The 21,624-nt window shown below is 45.8% G+C and overlaps 1 protein-coding gene across 1 annotated transcript in view; it reads left to right on the top strand.

Moving 5' to 3' along the window:
• BATF (basic leucine zipper ATF-like transcription factor) overlaps window positions 1-14,105 on the top strand; it is a 35,453-nt gene extending 21,348 nt beyond the window's left edge. The window contains exon 4 of the mRNA XM_082451956.1: window positions 13,556-14,105. Coding sequence (XP_082308082.1) covers window positions 13,556-13,765 — 210 coding nt within the window. The 3' untranslated portion in view covers window positions 13,766-14,105. The remainder of the gene's footprint in view (window positions 1-13,555) is intronic.
• Window positions 14,106-21,624: the final 7,519 nt, after the last annotated feature.

Here is a 21,624-nt window from a genome sequence, read left to right as displayed (position 1 = left end):
TGGAAAGATATACCTTATGTAAAGATAGCAATTTTCCTTAAGTTAATTTAGAAATTGAATTAATTTAATATGATCTTAATAAACTAGGATTTTCTGGGTATTGGAGGAAAATGAAATTAGCTATTCTAAGTACCTGGAGAAAAATAACCATGTGAGAGTTTCCAGGAAAATTCTAAAGAAGGAGGGTAATTAGAGACGATTAGCTGAATAAGATATTAAAGTGAATTACAAATATAGATTTCAAAGCAGTGTGGAAAAGACAAAACATTGGACAGAATAGAACTCAGAAACAGATCCACAAGCAAGCTCAGATTTAAGACCCCAATACATATGTCAGTTCCTAAGACACAAGTACAGATGCAAAATGTCTAGGATGGCATTTCAAACCAGAGAGAGAAAGATGAATTATTCAATAAATAGTGTTGGGACAACTGGCTAGTCATTTGAAAAAAAAAAAAAAGAAGGTAGAGTCTTCATTTCTTATACAACACACACATAGATTAAATGTGGGAAAAGATTAAAGAAATTTGAAAAAAATAGCATTAAAAATATTTATCTTGGAATGAAGTCTTTTCCGGATAAAATGTAAAACCCGGAAGCCATAAAGGGAAAGACTGATATACATTACCTTTATACATAAAAAGTGAAAGTGTCTATACAGCTCAAAGTACCTAATATGCAAAATCAAAGGCAAGTGAAGACTGGGAAAAATACCTGCAACACGTATGACCAAAAAAGGGCATATTTGCTTAATATATAAGAGCTCTTATGAATAAGGAAGCGATCAACAACCCAAAAGAAAAAATGAGCGATAAATTAGGAATAGGCAATTTACACAAAGAGAGAAATAAATGGCAAATAAGTATGGAAAAGGTGCTAGACCTTACTTAGTTAGCGAAATGACAAAGCAACAGTTAGATCCCCTGCCAGATTGGCAAAGACAAAAAATGTTGCTAATACACCATGTTGCCAAGGTGATGGATAAGCTGGTACCACCACACACTACTAGAAGTCTAAGTGGGTACAGTTCCGTTAGAGGGCAATTTGACCATATCCATCCAAATTACAAGTGCACATACACTGTAACTCGGCAATTTTACATCTAGGTGTCTGTTTAGAAACATACCTACAGATTTCATAATTATGTACATGTAAAGATAACCATTGCTGCATTGTTTGTCATAGCAAAGACTGGAAACAAGCTAAACATTCATCAGTAAGGGACTCAAATAAACTATCATTTGTTCATTCAGTGGATACCACGAAGGTGTTAAAATAACGAGTTATATCCAGATGTGCTAATCTGAAAAGATTATCAAGCCTCTATACTCTTAAGTGAAAAAGTATGAGTATGGTGTATAGTTTTCTCCCATGCATATTTTTAATAAAAAGAAAAACGTATGTGCATATGTGTATAAACTTTAAAATTTTCAAATAGGTTTTCCCCAAAAATTGCTAACGATATATATTTCTGAAAAGTAGGACAAAAGGTCTAAAGCAGGAGAGAGATACTTTGCATTTATTTTTACCTTTTTATATAGTTTGGATGTTTTGATTACGTGCTTTTATTTTTATAATGTAGATATTTAAATTCCCAGTATCGATCATTATTACATATGCATTAGGATGATTTCTTTTCTAATTTGATTTCAAACATTGAATAGTCTTCCACTGTGACATTTTATCCCTTGAACATCCTACATAAATATCTCAGTTCTTTGGGACAACCAACTGTCAGCTGGGATTTGTAATAAGTAATCCTAAGGTCTCCGGCGCTAGTAAGAGATGACAGACCAGTTTCATTTGCGTGGTTATCCTGGTAATTGTAGGATATCTCTGGTGCCTTGGAGCAGGAAGGATTTTGAGTCTGTGTCCCAGGTTAGTGGGAAAGAAAGTTGAGATCAGTTGAGAAGCTTTGTTCATGAAAAGGCTAAAAGTAGAGGGGGTGGTGGGCAGACAGTAATATTAGCCCGGAGCTGTGATGTTGACAAGTCAGATCTGGCCTTGAGGATGGAACTGGAAGAAAAGTACAGTAACAGGGCCAGATCTGGAAGCTGGAACTTCAGGTACTTAGATGGGGGTGGGACAGGTGCTTGCCTGGGGCTGGCTCCTGAAGGGGCCTCACATTAGTTTAAGAAAAGAAAAAGATTTACAGGTTCCAGGGTAGATCTTTAATGCCATATATAACAAACATCATGAGTGTAAATTATGCCTGAAATTAAGCTGATGCTGTGAGAAATAAGGTATTTACAATTGGAGGAAAACTGAGTAATGGAGGAAACGAAGCTCAGCAAAGATGTTAACTTCCTGGGCCTCCTTAGAAGGAGACACTGTTGTTCTTGGTTTTCTGGGAAGGCCTGGGAGAGAAGCCTGTTCATGGTCCTTTTTCATTCCGTCAGTTTTTTTTCTCTCTCTGGGAGACCATGCCATAAGATTTATTGGCACAGAGAAATCACAGGTAAAATAAAATAAAATAAAACAAAACAAAAAGCTAGAAAGTATGTTCTAGCTAGTTCCACCCTAAAGAAGTTCAGTGTTGGGCTTCCCTGGTGGCGCAGTGGTTGAGAATCTGCCTGCCAATGCAGGGGACGCGGGTTCGAGCCCTGGTCTGGGAAGATCCCACATGCCGCGGAGCAACTAGACCCGTGAGCCACAACTACTGAGCCTGCGCGTCTGGAGCCTGTGCTCCACAACAAGAGAGGCCGCGATAGTGAGAGGCCCGCGCACCGCGATGAAGAGTGGCCCCCACTCGCCGCAACTAGAGAAAGCCCTCGCACAGAAACGAAGACCCAACACAGCCATAAATAAATACATAAATAAACCCAAAGTTTAAAAAAAAAAAAAGTTGTGCCATTTAAAAAAAAAAAAAAAAAGTTCAGCGTAAAATCAGTGAACTTTGTGTGGAAAAGAGCCATTTCTCTTGGGCCTCTATTGCTATGAACTTCTTTTTATTAAAAACATATTAATTGTATTAGGTTAAGTAACTTGTCTGAGGTCATACCTCTTGTAACTAGGTCTGTCTGACTGAAGAGCCCATCTTCCTAACCACTAGGCAACACAGCCTCTTCCTTTGGACTCGCATGAAGATGTATTCATCTTCCCTAACTGATCCTCCTTGAATCTCTTCCTGAATTTTTTTCTCTTGTTCTTTAAGCAACATCCTCCAAAGTTGACACTTTTCCTCCTCCATCATTAGGCCTAGTCAAGAAATTAATGATGTCGCTAAGCAATAGATTGATATAGCCATTGAGACCATTTTTAAATAAAGCTGTGTAGCAATAAATATTAACATCTTGCTCTTTGGTGCAGCAATTCCACTTACAGGAATTTGAAGAAACAGTGATGCACAAAGATGCTCAATTCATCATTATTTGTGAACAGTAAACACTTTATCAATACTATAAAATTGGACATATACCCCACTACTGGAGATTAAGTATATTACAACACATTCATATACTAGAATTTTATGTTGGCAATAAAAATGACTAAGTGGATCTGTATTTATCAACACAGATAACACAGATTTCCTTAGTCTCCTCTGTAGGACTAGGTCTGGCCCTCGGAGTCCTAAGGGTTCCACAGGACAAAGTCTCCTTCAGATTGTGGCGTGTCTGTAGAGGATCCTGTCATGGGTCCACGTGGTAGCTTGTGGATGGAATAACAATAACTATAGTCGTACCCCATTCTTGATGGAATCACAGAATTAAAAGGAAACTCAGAGATACTCTAGGTCACGCTGCTGTGTTACCAGTGAGGGTACTGATGTCTTCCTTAAGGACACCCAAGAACCCAAACCTCTTGCCTTCCCACCTCTTGCTTTTGTTTTTGTGCCACTTTGCTGAGCAGGACTTTGCTCGGCAGATGGTGTTGCTTCACATGTCCTTTTGCAAAGGGTGAGCCAAGAAGTAGGCCATTAACTAGGACACGTAAACGGCCTAGGCACTCTTCAGCAACAAAACCCAAGCACACAGCAAGAGACGAAAAAGGCAGAGAGTCCCAGGCTGAGAGGGGCTAAGTTTAAATGTTCCTTTATTTAAAAAAGGTCTTAAAGTTGTAATCCAAAACCAAAAGGACAATGACATATTGGGGGAAATATTTGTGTCAAATTAAATAAATTCAGATTTAATATTTTCTTTTTAAAGATTTTTTTTTTGATGTGGACCATTTTTAAAGTCTTTATTGAATTTGTTACAGTATTGCTTCTGTTTTATGTTTTGGTTTTTTGGCCGTGAGGCATGTGGGATCTTAGCTCCCCGACCAAGGATTGAACCTGCTCCCCCTCGTACTGGAAGTCGAAGTCTTAACCACTGGACCGCCAGGGAAGTCCCCTTGATTTAATATTTATACTATAGAAAGAACATTCTTTTTAAGAAAAACATCAAGACTCCAATAGATAAGCGGGCAAAGGCTATGAACAGAAAGCTTACGTAACATTTTTTCCTACCAAAATGAAAATAACCCAATTTTCTATTCTGATTGTGCAAACAATATACACTATGGATTTCTCAACCTCAGCAATATTGACACTCTGAGTTGGACAACTCTTTGTTGTGTATGTGGGAGGGGGTTGGCCCCCTGCACTGTAAAATGTAAAATCTACCCACTAGATGCCAGTAGCACCACCTCACCCCTCTAGCTGTGAAAATCAAAAATATTTCTAAATCTTCCCAAATGTTCCCTTGGGGGGCAAAATTGTCCTTGGTTGAGAATGCTGTACTAGGGAGTAGACATGCAGAAATCTTACTTCTTGGTAATTGATAACTTGTAACATTAAAATGAAATTAAGAAACCTTCAAAAAGTTAGCTGGCAAAATAAATTATTTAAAATTACAACACCTAAATCCCAACGAAGTTGTAGTAAAATTAATATATACATTCACTGCCGATGACATTGTATATATTACATAACCCTTTTACAGCAATACTTAACGTGAACTGGAAGATGTTCACTGCAGCATTATTTATAATAGCAGCCAAAATGTCCAGCATTAGAAAGCCATGTTAAGTAAATTGTGGATCATCTATTTGTTGATGTCACCATTAAAAGAATAATTATGGTGATTTTTTAAGTATGACAAAATTATGACAAAAAGGAAAATACAAATTGTATATGTACTCTGAGATTTTATAAAAATAAGTATCCATGTTTGTTAGAAAGGACAAGATGGCAACATATACAAATGAAAAGAGTCACGTTTAGAGGACTGGGATCATGGGTGGGTATACTTTAAAAAAAATATCTTTAGTTATACTGTATATTTTTTATTTAAAAACATAAAAAAAGATCAAATAGAGCGCTGAGTGAATTCTGGTAGAAATCGAGGATGAGAGCAGAGAGGGTATCATTGAGTTAGAATTTGGGGGGCAGGCTTTGGTAGGAGATCTTATAATTTATCATCCAAATAGGAACATTTTTGAGTGAAAAGAGGCACTAGTAAAAATTACACTAGGACGATAGCTATGAACTGGGACTGTCCCAGTAAACATCTGGTCACGCTAGATTTAGGGGAACCAAGGAGGGTGACCTAAAGCTAAAGGACCTAAAGGAAAATTCAAGAGCAGTAATAAATTTCAGAGCCAAGCAGAGGGGGCTAGATTCCTGGTACCAAAATGCAATTTCCTGCACTAGATAACCCTGTAACTAACATATTTTCCAGGTACTCAGCTGGCACGAGACTATGCCTTATTGCTAAGAGTTTGGGGAGGTCCAGAAAATGATAAAAGCAAAGGCCATATTCCTAGTACTAGAGCTCACGTCAGCAGAAATGATTCATTCTGTTGTACAAGTATATATGAAATGCCTCCTACGGGCATTTTTTCTAGGCGCTGAGAATGCAGCTGGGACAAGACAGACTAAGTCCCTGATTTCAGGGACCTTACGTTCAACCAGAAGTCAGACTTGAAAATCAACTGATCAGTCGTTATTTGTTATTTCACTAATCACACAAAGGGAAGAGGGCTTCGAAGAAAACCAAATAGTGCAATATTGACAGTGACTTAGGGACAGAGATGGGGACAGTGATCAAGGAAGGTCTTTCTGAGGCCCTGACATTTGAGATCAAATATGAGTCAAGAGAAGGAGCCTGGGAAGATCTGGGGAAAGGATGTTCTCTTGCAGAGACTTCAGGCCAAACTGTGAGCGGCCTGTCAGGGTCAGAAAGATGCCTTGTGGGGCCCGGGACTGTGAGAGCATGAGGTGGAGCTCAGGAACAAAGGCCATTGTGCTGCAGGGAGCAGGAACCAGACTGGGGGTGGGTGGTGGGTGGAGGGTCAACAGAATGAATTCAAATTCAGTGGGGACAGAGTGGGGGCAGATATACCTGAAGCTAAATTCTGATCTGCAAAATGCGAAGCAATTACACCTCACTGGGCTGTTTGAGAGTTAATGAGAGAGCAAATGTAAAAACAAAGCAATAGTGCATTTTTTGTCTGTTTTGCATTGGAGAGAAGACTTTATTTGTTTGCTTAATGCAGAGAGGCTGGCATTTTCCTATAAATCAATCAGGTAAAGATATCAGATGTATTATCATATATGAAAACATATGCCCTACTTTCCAGTTGTTTATATGAACTTTAAGAACACAAAGGGACTTCCCTGGCGGTCCAGTGGTTAGCGCTCCGTGCTTCCACTGCAGGGGGCACAAGTTCGATCCCCGGTCGGGGAACTAAGATCCCACATGCCAAAAAAAAAAAAAGAACACTAACTGTTTCACTGGCTGGGCTTTTCACCACCACTGGTCAAGTCTCCTTTGCTTGGTATGGTTCGGACAGGTCAAGTTCAAGCCAGGGAAACTGTATGCAGGGTTCTCACAGTGGTGTGATTCTGCTGCCCCCATTCCATAGCTTCAGTTTCGGGAACAAAAGCAGGGGTTTGACTGGGCCTTTTTTAAAAAAATGAATATCTTACACTCACTTGTAACTATCCTAGAGTTAAAAGTAGAAGCTATAAAAGTACTTAAATGCTTGGTTAAGCACTCCCTGGGAAATTGCATGGACATCACAAACAGCAGACCCTTCAAATGCAGGTCTCAGAGTTTGGTAAATTATTATAGACTCCAAGTTGGCAGTCAAGCAACATGATTTTACTGAACACCTACTATGTGCCAGGCACAGTCCCAGGCACTGAGGACAAAACAGCGAAGACAAGGATAGCTCCCGGCCTCATGGAGCTCAACAATCTAAAGGACAACTAATTTGATAAAGTTATCATTAATGAGATTCCAATAAGTGCCCTACCTCTCACCTTTCCGTAAGAATGAACTATTCTGGGCTACTTGAAATTTTCGCCAAATATGATTCTTTGCCTTGAACAGTCATTTACTTTTAGAAAAAATTTTTGACTTAGAAATGTCCTCCTCCTTCTTTAAAGTTCTTTATATTATACTTATATTATTCATACTATGTTATACAATAAAATTATTTAATAAAATAAAAAATATATAAATATATAACGTATGATATAATAAATTTAACAAAATCAAACATTGCATATATTTATATTGTTATATTATTTTAAAGAGGAATCCACTATCAACATAATTCACAAGCTAGTTGCTCATTAAGCTCACCTGGGAAGTATTTTTTTAATCTTGATGCCTGAGACCAAGTCTGGAACAATTAAATTGGAACCTGTCAGGGGTGAAATCCAGGAATTAAGATTTTTTAAAGCTCTTCAGGCAACTGCAGTGTGCAGCCAGGGTTGAGAATCAGGGAGCAGTGACATTTGAAGCCTGTCAGGTGCATGTGGTAGAATGTGTGGAGTGAATTTGGGGTGGGTATATACCCAGACACTCTGTCTCAGAGGCCCGGCAGCTTAAAACAAAACAAACAATTCAAACCTTGATGTTGATGGCAATTATTAGTTGTTTGTTTTTCAAAATTAGACTTGCTAGTGATAACCTTTCTAACTTGAGGTATCAGTCAGGATTGCATTCTGCTGTGAGTTATAGAAAAACTATCAAACAGAGGCATCAACAAGTCACCATTTGTATTTTATATTTTTCTCATATACTAAGAAGTTCAGAAGTAGACAGTCCAGGGATAGTGCAAGGATGTCGTCAAAGAACCAAGCTCCTTCCTTCTCTCTGCACAGCCATCCTCAGTATGTGGATGAGTTTTCATCCTCAAGGCTGCAAGATGGCTGCTGAACCTCCAGGCATCAATCCGTGTCCAGGGAGGGTAGACTTTGTCTGGTGAAGCTTTGCCTTTTTCCCTGAGGAGTGAAGCTCGTCCCCTCCCTTCCTACCCCCCACCCCCCCCCCCCATTTCTGCTTATGTCTTATTGGTCAGACTCTGTCACATGGTCATATCTACCTGCAGGGGAAGCCGGGTAATTGAGGGATTCTTTTCCCAGCCTCTCTAAAGGAAAGCAGGGGGAAGGAGTTTGGAACAGATATTGAGTGAGCCAACCTATAGTGTTTCTCACATACGAGGTCAATGAAATCATAGCCCTGAAAGCCAAAGAACAGGAGACAGGAACCCAGGCAGGGACCTGAGGGGCATGGCTGATGTGGCTAAACATCAGTGGATGATGAGGTGCTGACGGCCCTGGAGCTTCAGCTTTAAGGTATGAAAGTGAAGATTTCTCCAGAATTATTCAGTGCAAAGACCTGTGGTTTAGCGATTCCTCTTCTCTTCTCATCCGGTGAGGAACAGGAGTTGGAGTTAATTTCCCCAGGATTCAGGGGAAAGGTAGGCATAGATCCCACTATGGCTTGGGATGTGCCCTACCTCTCAGTTCACAGACTCCCCTGGGAAAGCTGGGCTCCACCCTATGTCTGCATGGGGGATGGGGGCTGGAAACTGCTGGAGACTGAACAAATAACTGGGTGTGAGGGACATGAGCTTGACACACTACTCTCGCATTGAAGTGTGGGTGGGAGCTAAAAGGTCACCTTACCAATAAATGACTGCATGTTCTGTCGAGGAGGAAACACACAGGGACTATTTTCACCCTTCTGGAAAGTGTGATTAGAAAATTCAAGGAGAAGGTCAAGACACAAACCAGAACTGGCAGGAAGGAGGACCAAGCCCTGCTCAGAAGGCCTGGAGAGTCCCTGCCAGAGCCTTGGGTCAGAGCCTGTCCTCAGCCTTGGTCCCAACTGGCTTCCCTGTGGGTAAGGGACCCGCCTGGGGATTCCCCATCATTCAAGCGCTCTGCAGTGACCCGCTACTTGGCCCCTCCACTAGGGAATTTCCCAGAATGTTCCCACACCCCCAGAAGCCTCCTCCTTAGCCACCCCCAAGCTGCTTGTGGTTCCTGGTAGGGGTGGCATCAAGTAACCTCACAGGTGAGTGTGAATTGTGAACATCGGCATCTCAATTTGCGCGAGGCGGGCAAAGAGGGAAGATGAAATTGGAAAGTCAACCAGGCTGAGGCCTCACAGGAGATAATTACCAGATATCATAAGATTTAAACAGACTTCAAAGGCAAGAGAGGATGGTGGGCACAGACTCTGAAGCCAGACTGTCTCAGTTCAAGCCCTGGTGCTGCAACTGACAAGTTGTGTGACCTTGAACAAGTTACTTAACTTCTCTGTATCTTAGGTTTTCCTCTTCTGTAAAATGTGGCTAATAATATTATCTACCACATAGGATTGTTGCAAAGATTAAATATAATGATAATTGTAATTATGTGATTGGGCACATGGTAGCACCCAATAAATGTTAGTTATTATTAAATCAAACTGGATTATTCTTTTAAAATTTTGGTTTCTACTAATATTTCTCATATAAATTGAGTCTATGTACCTCTGCTCCCAACACACCTACCCCTTCCCAACAGTTAGAGGCTCTGGTTGGCTAATATACACAGGTAGTCAATTTAAAAATCTGAAATATTTGAGTTGCAGAGGGCTTGGAGATCTTCTAATCCCGTGGTTTTCAACATTCACTGCACATGAGAATCCCCTGGGGAGCCCTTAACAACCCAATGCCCAGGTGCACCCAGACGGATTAAATCAGAATCAGGCATCAATATTGTTAAAACTTTCCAGGGATCCCACCGATCCCAGCGTGTGACCAAGGCTGAGAATCGTTGTGTTGGTCCAGTCTTCCTGTTTTAAAGTGAGGCAACTGGGGCTCAGAGTGGGAAAGGGAGTCACCGAGGGTCACCAAGCCAGGACCAGGACCCCTGTCCACAGTTAACTGATGGAGCCCACCATTGTCATGTATTTCGGACCTCACTGTGCATCTGGGGAAGGTCTGGCCCCGAGTCAACCCTCTCACAGAGTAGCTGGACAGGATATTCCCTCCCAACTCAGGTCAGGAGGCAATGATCGGCTCTGTGATTGGAAGAGTGTAACCGACTCAGGCTTCTTGTACTGTGTTTAAGGATCACCCAAACCAAGACCCAGTTTTCTCTTGGAAGGCTACTGATCTTAGTGACCTCCGGAGACCCTGAGTCACCAAGTCTCTCAGGAGAAGCCGTGGGTGTGCTAAAAGGAACACAGGGCTGAGCATGGGGAAGCCCTGAGCCCAGCCCTGCTCTGCACCTACATGGTTATGGGGCTTTGGATCAATCACTCAAAGTTTCTGGCCCTCTGAGAAAATAGGTGTCTTGAGGTGAATCTATAGCCCTTTGTCCTAGCAGCTGCTGCCACCAGCCTGTAATCATTTTGCGGGGTATGCGCAATAGGTTTGTCCCAGGGTCTCAGTTGGCCTCATCTGTAAAGTAGGGATAATAACAGCTGGCCTTGCATAGCCACCTCAGAGGGTTGCTGTGAGGAGCCTGAAGTGCCTAAATGAATTCCGAAAAGTAAAAAGCAGGTTACTTGGAAGCCCAAGGGCAGGCTCCCCCCTCCCCCATCATAGGAGAAGGCATGCATGTTAGAAGCCAAAATTTACTTTCTAAACATTACTTTCCTTTTCCCCTTGAGTTCTTGGTTTCCAGCCCCCACTGGGAATTTAGGGGGAAATTAGAGGGGTGTGATCATGGTACCTCTGGGTCAAGAGCTGCTCCCATGGCCACCTTTGCCATCTGTCCCTGTGTGAGAGCCCCTTCCACAGCGTGACGGCCCCAGGGAGGGTCAGGGTGGACCAAGCAGTGGCAGGTGGGGATGTGGAGGGCTGAGAACCCCAGATCAGCCACTTCCTTCTGCAAGCGAAGTCAAACTCTTCCTCTGCGAAGTGTCTGGCTGGCGGCAGGTCCCCTGGGCTGGCAGTACTGGTTTCTCTGGGGCCCTGGCAGGAAGCAGTCTTGCTTCCCAAGGTAAAGACAAGTTTCTTGTCACAGGTGGTTGTTTTCTACTTAGAGGCGGGTGGCGGTTATGAATGCTCTCCTAGCGCTCTGGGATCTCCCAGGGGGGCGGGGAGAGGGAGAGGAGAAAGCCAGAGCTCAGCAGGGCTCGCTGAGGGAGGAAGAGCCCGCTGTCACTTCCCGAAAGCTGGGCCGGCCTCTAGGCGGAGAGAAGGTCGGAGCAATTGGTCCCTGTGGCCCGCCTACCCCACCCCTCCCTTCTGCCTCGGGGTTTGCCCAGGCTCTTTGGAGCACAGAAGTTACAGTAAATGTTGTCACCAGTGGAAACTCTCAGAGGGGGTGAGGAAAAGGGCTAGAGGAAGGGGCCAGGACTCCCGGCCCCCAGTTCCCGTCTTACCAACACCCCCCAGTCTCATGTGTTGCTTTATCTTACCTTTTGGTAAAGAGGGGATGCCCTCTCTCTGGGATGTGCCCGGAAACAACCAAATGGTAAGATGAACGAGCCGGTCACACCCCGCAGAAGCAGCAGCCCGTGCCCCTGACTCTACCATCGTGGCTGTTGGTATCCCAACTCCCCCACCCCATTTTAGAGATGGGGGTTTTCTTTGTACCGACCTAGGCACATTTTCTAGCTCAGTGCCACGTACAGGAAATGCCAGGCTGAGGCTGAGCACGCTCACACTTGTTCTGTACAAACGGATGGAATCTGGCTTGATGGATAAGGCCACATTCTCCTCTACCACTTAAAAAGAACCGCCAGGTGCATGGGTTAGGGCAACTGGCAGTGTAACTAGCTCTCATTAACCTGTAGCTCATGCTCCTGATGGATTATCTAAGGCAAATTTTAAATGTCAAGTTATCTCACATCTGCTCACTGCCCACTGTAATTCTGAGTCAACTTCTGGTCCAGACGTTGATGTCATCAGGCAGCCAATCAACAAATACTTGAGTTCATACTCTAGGCCAGGCACTTAATAAGTGCTTGAATAATTAAAATAAATTTATTATCATATTTAACATTAATATCTATTGTTTTCAAACTTGCCTGATCATCAGAATAATCTGGGGCACTTATTAAAACTTCAGATTCCCAGAGTTCACAGAAAATCCCAAACCCACTGAGTTCAAATCTCTAGATTTGAGGAAGGGCCTGGAACTATATTTTTATCAGGCCCTCAGATTAATTCTAATGATACAGCAAGTTTGGAAAATACTAACCTAAGTGAAACAGAACTAGAAAAATAAGACCTGGACTCCAAATATTAGGTCGCTTTTTGAACTGAAATATAATTTATTTGCATCTCCAGTGCCATTTTTCCTTCCTCTGTGGGTACCAATGATTAGCCCAGAAGGTCTATTTGAGTCAAGGAATGTGAACCTTAAAGTTACATTGGAAATGCAATTCCCCTGGGTTTTCTGAAGGTGGGATCGTTTTCCAGTAAATGCTAATTACCAGGGTGTCACTGTTGATTAATTAATGATGTGATCAGTAATCAGCGCTCTTTACCCTGAGTTTTTCTGATTAGCATGTATCTGATGGGTCCCTTAAGCAACAGGGGAAAGGTGTTTCTGGAAAAAAGGAAGCACAGGTGCTTGGGACACACCCAGAGTACTACAGAACAAGCTGCTGGAAGAGCAGAATGGCGTGGAGTCGAACACTGTGCTGGAGTTTGACTATTTACTATTTAGAAAGACCCTAAACATTCTAGAATCTGGGTGAAGTAGACAATCAACCATGGACTCCATTTGTAAGACTAAATGCAAATGCTGGTAACGTTAGGAGAAGACACTGTACAACATAGAGAAGAAAAGAGTGAAATTAGTTTAAGACGGTCTCACAAACTCTTTTCCATTTTGCTGGGCTCTGGCCTCCAGCCGGTTTCCCTTGACATGTACTTGCCACTCTCAACCCTCATACACACTCACAGAGATCTATGCATGTACACCTGCACACAAAGGAGCACACATGCAAATTCACACATGCCTTCACACACACGTCTCTCTTAGTTGGGACCATATGAAACTGCCATTCTTATAGGTCAAAACAGACAAATATCAGCAATTTCACATGGTTCAAGCTAATAGCTATGCATATACATGCACAAATATACGTGTGTTATAGATGCACCCATCCACACACAGGACACATACAAATATATATGCACACGTGCACACTCGCATGTGCAGAAAAAGTCACCGATGCCCTTCTCCATGGCTGTCCTAGTGAAAATCTAACGCAGACTCCCGCTTCACAACGCCCTCCCGCGGCGCCCGCACCCCGCACCCCCCCACCCCACCCCGCAATCTTGCCTAGCGCTGACATTAACCTGCAACGTCCATCCTTTCCGCTCGCAGGAGAGTGAAGACCTGGAGAAACAGAACGCGGCGCTGCGGAAGGAGATCAAACAGCTCACGGAGGAGCTGAAGTACTTCACATCGGTGCTGAGCAGCCACGAGCCCCTGTGCTCGGTGCTGGCCCCCGGCGCGCCCTCGCCCCCCGAGGTGGTGTACAGCGCCCACGCCTTCCACCAGCCTCACGTCAGCTCCCCGCGCTTCCAGCCCTGAGCTCCCCGAGGGCGGGAGAGAGCGGAGCCCCCAGCCCCAGCTGCTCCCAGGCCTCGGGAGGGGCACGCAGACTGTGGCCAGCGGCCCTCGTCCCTCAGCGCCCTCTCCACCCGGAGACCCGGAGGCGGAGGCCTGGACCGGGATGGAGCACAGGACGCAGCTGCTGGACGTGTGTGCGGCCTCCCGAAGTGTGGCCGACCGCCCGGCACCGTGGGCTGGACCTTCACGTGGGTGGGAGGCCGGATCCGGAGCTACGTCGAGCACAACGCCCGAGTCCCGTTGCACAGAGGGAGGAGGGGTAGGGAAGGGTTATTTTTCTAAATAAATGTCTTAAAAGAAACCAGTCTGGCCAGGGCTTGAAACCTTAAGTTCTGTGGGGTTGGGGTCTTTTTTGGTTCTTGGCCTCAGGAGCCCTTAAAGCTCAGGAGACTCTGCTAATATCGCTTCTTTTCCATGGCTCGTTAATCTGCTTGGGAAGCTGGGTTTTTGCAAAGAATCTTCAATTCTCCTTCTAGGCATCTTCTTGATTTTCCTCCCCAAATCACCTCACTGTGACCTCTCACTTTCCATTCCTTGCATCATGCTTTCTAGATTGTCTAGACGTTTCTAGGGTCATTCTCTAGACAGGAGAAGGACCAGCGCCAGACGCTGCGGAGTGGGATGGTCATTCGAGTTGGTACTCTCGTCTCCCACGACTACACTGACTCAGCCCCGTCCAGACGGCCAGCGCTGGGGGATGCTGCGTGCCAGGCCCCGTGCAAGGAACTCCAGTAACACGAGGAGCACCTCACGTGAAGGCGAGGCTTTCCTCATGCTCTCGTGGGGCAACACGTGGTTCAGAGACACAGGTGCTACGTGTCCTGCTGAGGACTCCACCTCCCCTGGGAAGCTGTGATAAAGCACACACAACTTTGCCGTCTCCACGGGCTGCCATTTTGAGCACAGTCTGAGGACAGCAGTGGCTCAGATAACATAGGACTATCTTCAGGGCTTCAGATCCACAAGTTCTGGCAGAGCTGAAACCAGTGTGCTCTGCTTCCCCCGCTCTGATGTCCACCTGCTCCTCAGCAATCCCCAGGCTAAGTGCCTGCTGGCCTTACCCACACCACTCTCCAAGAGCCATGGCAGGGCCTTCCCACACACGTGGCCCCTGCTGAGCCAGCTGGGGCCCAAAGCGACAGGGATCGCCATGGAAGGTGTCGGGTGCAGCCCCTTCAGCAGCCTCCCCATCTCACCCCTTGGTCCTTCAGTGGGCCTGCCACTGCCTGCGGCCCCCCTGCTGGTGGCCATCTTGGTGAGCACAGGAGAAAGGGAGGAACAGGCCAGCTCCCCTGTGCCGGCACCTTCTCAGCCTGCCCACCAACAGCTCTGGTTGGCTTGAGGCAAGGTTTCAGCTCTGGACCTCCCCTGCCCAAGTCTCTCCTAACGCCTGGGATTATGCCAGTGTTGTGCTAGTGTGATTACTAAACTCTGCAGAGGCCTGGAAAAGCTGTGTCCTAGCACGTGGGCACCTGGCTTCCTTGCAGCCTAACTATGGGAGGAGTCCAGCCCAAGAGCCTCTGAAGGCACACTGCCACCGTTGGGCCGCCCACCCCTGAAGCCAATGCCTGTGGATGCCCAGAGTGCGGGAAGTGGGCTCAGAGCCTGTTGGAGACAGGCCAGAAGACCTTCCCCAAGGATCGGCATTGAGTCCAGTGCGGAGTCCTGCATTTTAACCTTTCGTCTCCCAACAAAACTTGGTAAATGAGGCTCCCCTTCCAGTGCACGGACTCGGTGTAGGCTGGGGTGTGTGATGAGGGGCTACAGCAAGGAGGTTCTCTCTCATCAGTTTCCTCAGGGCTTGGTTTCCGGTAGCTGATGCTCTGGGTAGCTCCTTCCCACCCCCGCTGTAACAGGCAAAGCAAAGAAGCCTAGGGTCACTTCAGATGTGGCCTGCGTTGAATAGAATTCATTTTTCTTTCTTAGTCTTAGGAAGCAGAACTTTCCAGCTAGCTCTACCTGCACCAGGCCTCTCGTGGGCCTCCTTCCAATCAGAGATGTTTCTCCCCCCAACCCTGCTCTAGGGCTGTGATTTCCCCCCAGAAACCCCCACAGAAGGCACATGACCAGCGCTGAGCATCTTCAGATGACATTCAGAGCCAGAACCAGAAATGCAGAGCTCACATGTGCTGCTCCCATCTCTCGGAAGGACTTCTCTTCCCCTTTCATTCTCTACTTTCTAATGACCCGGGGCAGTTCCACTTCTCCTTTCTGATCAGTCTGACAGAGGCTGCAGAAGTCTAGGGTGAGTACCAAAGCTGACTTCATTGCCACACAGGGAAATTGGAGGGGCAGCTGCAGATAGGTATGAACTTCCAGAGCCTTGAACACGGATGTCGCAGCATACAGGTTCTGTCCCAGCCTCCTACCCATGACAGGGATAGTTCCCTCAGGCTGGTGGACCAGTGACCCACAAATGCCTCCAGGGCCCAGGCAGGGACTATAAATACATGAAACTCACCAGAAGCAGGACAGTTAGGAGTGGCAGGGAGTGTGGCAAACTAGGAGTGAGTGCTTACCTGCCTAAAGCAGACAGCTGCCCCTCGGTTCTACCCCATGCTGCCATGGATAGCACAGGGAGCACAGGGAGAAACAGCCCCCAGACTGCAGCCTATTCTCTTCTCGTCTCTCCCCCGGCTCCTCCTCAGCGGCCTCACGTGCATGTTGGTGGACATACCAGCCTACAAAACTGGTCCATCCACACTCCTCCCCTACAGCAGCCATCCCTGGGCCACCCCCTCAGGTCCAGGGGTGCACCTACCAGTGTCTGATCTACTCTGGCAAAGAGTTATCCAGGGAAGAGGACTACAGCTGCTGGAAGCCAGCTCAGGGACACGGACAGGGGATTCCGATCTGCTGGGTATATGGAGCTTGGTCTAAAGAGAACAGAGGGCTCTGGGTAGGCATGTCCCCTTGGTCCTCAAGACTCCTGGCCCCACGAGGAGGGTATAGCAGGGGGAGGGGAGTCCCTGTAATGTGGGGAGTCCAGAGCAGGGGCCTCTTTTGCTCGGGTCTGAGGGTGGCCCTGCAGAGGTCTGCCAGTTTGTCACTCTGATCTAGGTTAACGATGTCTCCGTGGAAAGCCCAGGCAAGGGGAAGGCTCCGTGCAGCCAGAAATGGGCACATCGCTATCTGTCAGTTTGACGTGAGGGTTCCTGGGGAATGTTTGTTTCCCCACCTGCCGTCTCAGTGTCTATCTCCTACTCACCGCAGTGTTCTTCCCTGAGTTAGTGTCAAAACAAATGAAACAAATGACAGGAAAGGCAGAATTTTCGTCTTCAGGTTGAGAAGTGTGGGTGGGGAGAGAAAGGGAGGCAAATTCAACTCAGAGGTCATGGGGTTGCCATCTGCTGGACCCAAACTTCCCAGCAGTGTTTATTCATACCGCCAGCCAATGTCCCAGCTGCGGTTGCGGCTTCACAGTGAAGGAACAGAGCCAGCTGGGGACCCCACTTCTCTTCAGGACAGACAGGCCGGCTCAATGTGCTGCCCTGGCCTCCTTCTCCCTCACGGGATTCAGTGCCCCCAAGCTGCTCCGGAATTCCAAGGGGAAAAAGGATAGTCAGGTGAGCTAAGATCAACACCAAGGTGAGAAAGATTGAATCATCTTTATCTCTGTCAGAGGGGATTGGCATTTTAAGAGGTACCTAAGGAGAGTAATGCCTGGCCCAAAGGAGCAATGCCTAATGGTGCATTTTAGGCTTGGCAGCCAGTGTGTATGTAATGGAATTCTTGCTATGTGGATGACAGGCTACCACATTGGCCTTGTGTGGGTACGAGGCGACTGGGGGCTGGGGGCTGGGGGCTGGAAAGGAATATAGACATATCCCTCCTGAAAATCTTGTTTCTCAACTGCTTGATATGTGATTTGAGTTAATCTACTTCCAGGAAGATGGAATAAAAACTTGATCCTGGTTTAAACAGTCTACCAGCAGGCAGAGATAAAGACCCCCCTCTTAGAGGAGAAATTTACAGAGGTAAATTTCATTGCTGCTTAGGAAGTTTGTCTGCCTCCTTCTGGAAGATTCCTGGTGAGAGGGCAAGGTTAGGAGCAGTGGCAGAGACTGACAATTGACCTCTCAAGGCCATTCTCCCCTTTTCCCCTACTGCAGAACCCTCATTTTGTCTAGGAAGGCAGTGTGCCCAGCTAACAAGATTACATTTCCCAGACTTTCTTGCAACTAAGGATGGCCATGTGATGCAGGCCAATGAGATATAAGCAGAAATTGTTGAGTAGGGCTTATGGGAAAGCTCTTTAAAAGGTGGGGCCATCTCGGGACTTCCCTGGTGGTCCAGTGGCTAAGACTCCGTGCTCCCAATGCAGGGGGCCCAGGTTCGATCCCTGATCAGGGAACTAGATCCCACATGCATGCCGCAACTAAGAGTTCCCAAGCTGCAACAAAGATCCCGCATATCGCAACTAAGACCCGGCACAGCCTAAATAAATAAATAAATATTAAGGAAAAAAAAAAGGTGGGGCCATCTCAATTGGCACATGCCTTTCTCCTTTCTGGAAGGTGGGTGCAATGTAGGAGGTGGGGCAACCATTTTAGGACCATGAGACAAGTATGTATACAAAGGAGGAAAAGAGATTCCAGATCCCTGGTAATACTGAAGAAATGTGATGATACAAACTCTGGAAGGCCTGTCTCTGGGTTTCTTTTAATTGAAAGTGGATAAGAGTTTATTTGGTTAAGCCACTATGCATAGCAGTATTAAATGCCGCTTACCTTAGTCTGTCTAATGCAGGAGCCAAGAGAAGCAAACAACCAAACAAGGAATTTAAACCATTACCCCAAGTCAGTGGTGCTCAACTCAGGGTGATTTTGTCCCTCGAGGGACATTGGGCAATGTCTGGAGACGTTTTTGGTTGTTACAACTTGGGAGACAAGTGTTACTGGCATCTAGTGGGTAGAGGACAGGGATACTGCTAAACATTCTACAATGCACAGGACAGATCCAGCCCCAAGTGTCAGTAGAGCCAAGGTTGAGAAACCCCGCAGCTAGGGAGTTCCCTGGCGGTGTAGTGGTTAGGATTCGGCACTTTCACTGCCGAGTGCAGGGGTTCAATCCCTGGTCAGGGAACTAAGATCCCACAAGCCTCACAGCATGGCCAAAAAAAAAAAAAAACAAGAGAAACCCTGCAGCTAGCACTGTGCTTCCAGAGCACTAGACCTTAGCCTACTAACCTGCCCTGGCACCCTCGTCCATCCCTCTTCTCTTGGAAGCAAACCCTGTATACTGGCCAGGCTGAAAAAGTCATGTCCTTGACCATATCTTGCACTTTCCTTTCGCTAAGCCTTTGCTCATGTGCTGTTTCCTTTGCCTAGAATATCTCTATCATCTCTTCAGTGAGTCTTTACGTGAGTCTTCATTTTTAATAAGATTCCCTGTTATTTCCCATATAAGTAGCATGACGTGAATCTGACCTAAATGGCATGAGATGCATGACTTTACTATGCCACCTTAGTTTTTTGAAATTCTACCCACTTTTCAACGTTCAACTCGGTCACCACAGGGCCTGCCGGGAATGCAAGATGATTTTAGATGATACTCGGATAAAACTTATTTACTTTAGTCAGTATATATTTTTTTCCAATAAGGTTAGAGGTTTTCCATTTCTTATAATGATATACATCTTCCTTTACGTATAAATTTACTTTCATAAAAAAGTGAAATGATTTAAAGAAACATGCTAAAAACGACAGTCGATTAGGAAACATCACTTGTTAATGTACGCAGTATGTAAATATTTGCTCTGTTTTCTATGTTGTTGCTTTTTAATGTGCATTGACGACAAGGACGAAAGGGGTAAAAGAGAGATGAATAAAACTTCCATGTTGGCCAAAACCGACTCTCTCTCTCTCTCTCTCTCGATATATATATCTATATATGAATATATATAGATTAGATAGATAGATTTAGATTTAGATTTTTAAAGCTGGCAAATATAAGGTATAAATACTAAAGTTTGGAAGCCCAGCAGCATCTCTGAAATTTCCCCTTCCTGTTTTCTCTAGAGAAACATACAAGTCTGAAAAGTGAAAAGCAACATATCTCATTTCCCCATCTGGAGGCATTTCCAGACCATCTTGCTACGGTGCAGTCATAGATCAGGTGTGGAGATCGGCTCTTCATAGCTGTGCATTGGAGCAGTGAAATTAGGTTAAGAGTCTCATCAGTATCAGGTCCCGCCCCATCCCTATTAGTGCATCTTCTCTGAGTGAAGTCAGCATTATTCATATCAAATGCTTATCAACTGCCCACTGGCACAGGGCATGTTTGGGGTGTAATAGTTACTCCAGGTGACTATTAAGGTGAAGACCCAAATCCTTGATGGGACCCTGGACGCCTTACATCCTCTACCCTCCAGCTCATCTCACACCACCCTCATCTCCTCTGTACTGGCCTCTGTCCCTTTCCCCAGTTCTCTGTCCTCCCTCCGACTTCAGAGTCTTACTCATGCTGTTCAGTGTCAACTGACCGCTCTTCATCCTGTACTCCCCCTCCATCTAGTTATCTCCTACCTTTTCTTCAAATATCGGTTTAGGGAAGTTTTGCCTGATTCCTCAGCTAGATCAGATTCCAACTATCACATGGTTTCATAGCACCACACACACTTCCTTCATAGCCATTAACAGACTGAAATTTCACATATATCTGTGTGGTTATTTGGCTAACATTTGTCTCCATTCCTAGACCATGAGGTTCTATGATGGCAGAACCTTGCAAAAGTTTTGCTCACCTTTGTATTCTCAGCCCCATGCACAGTAGCAAAGAGCCTGCCACACAGTAGCAACTCAATAAATATTTGTTGACTGAATGAGTGAAAGAATGGATGGATGAATGAATGAATGGATGGATGGATGGATGGATGGATGGGCGGATGGATGAAGCACAGGGCCTGCCTTTTAGGAATGTATAATCCAAGACAATTCTTGTTCTGACAGTGGAATACAAGCAACAAAATGACCATTCGACCAACATATGGAGAGTAAGCATCAATCAGATCTTTTAAGAGCAGGAATCAAGGGAAGGGACTCATTCCTGCAGAGATGGTAGAAACTGGGGACGGGAGCCCTAGATGGGGCCACAGGAGACATAGGTGAGCTGTGTCTCTTGAGTCACACTGTCGTATAGCTTTTAGTCTTGTTTCTAGATGTCACCAATCAGAGGCAAGGATCAAGATCAAAGTGAAAGCAAGTCAGAGTCCTAAACAGGACTCTCTAAAAGGACATTTGTGTCTGTCTACCCTCATCAGTCTCCGTTCTATTCCTCAAAGTCCTGTTTCCATGATAATGTACAATGGAAGTTTGCCTGCCTCCCTGCCCAGCTGGCTCTCCATGCCCTCACCCCCTATACATGCGTGTGTGTGTGCACATGCACACACACACACACACACACACACACTCCCTCTCTATAAACCAGTCTTCTGACCCAGAAAGCAAGAGGACACATTCTTAAGCAACCTCTTCAACTGGAGCCTCAAATATGACTGCAAAGGCCTTCCCTGGTGGCGCAGTGGTTACGAATCCGCCTGCCAATGCAGGGGACACGGGTTCGAGCCCTGGTCCAGGAAGATCCCACATGCCGCGGAGCAACAAAGCCCGTGTGCCACAACTACTGAGCCTGTGCTCTAGAGCCCGCGAGCCACAACTACTGAGCCCGCGTGCCACAACTACTGAAGCCCGCGCACCCTAGAGCCCATGCTCCACAATAAGAGAAGCCACCGCAATGAGAAGCCTGCGCACCACAACGAAGAGTAGCCCCCGCTCACCGCAACTAGAGAAAGCCCGCACGCAGCAATGAAGACCCAACAC

The sequence above is a fragment of the Balaenoptera physalus genome, assembly GCF_965194825.1.
Source record: "Balaenoptera physalus genome assembly, chromosome: 2".
Classification (NCBI taxonomy): Eukaryota; Metazoa; Chordata; class Mammalia; order Artiodactyla; family Balaenopteridae; genus Balaenoptera; species Balaenoptera physalus.
Note: the sequence above shows the minus strand (reverse complement) of the source record. Positions and strands in the feature narration are given on the sequence as shown.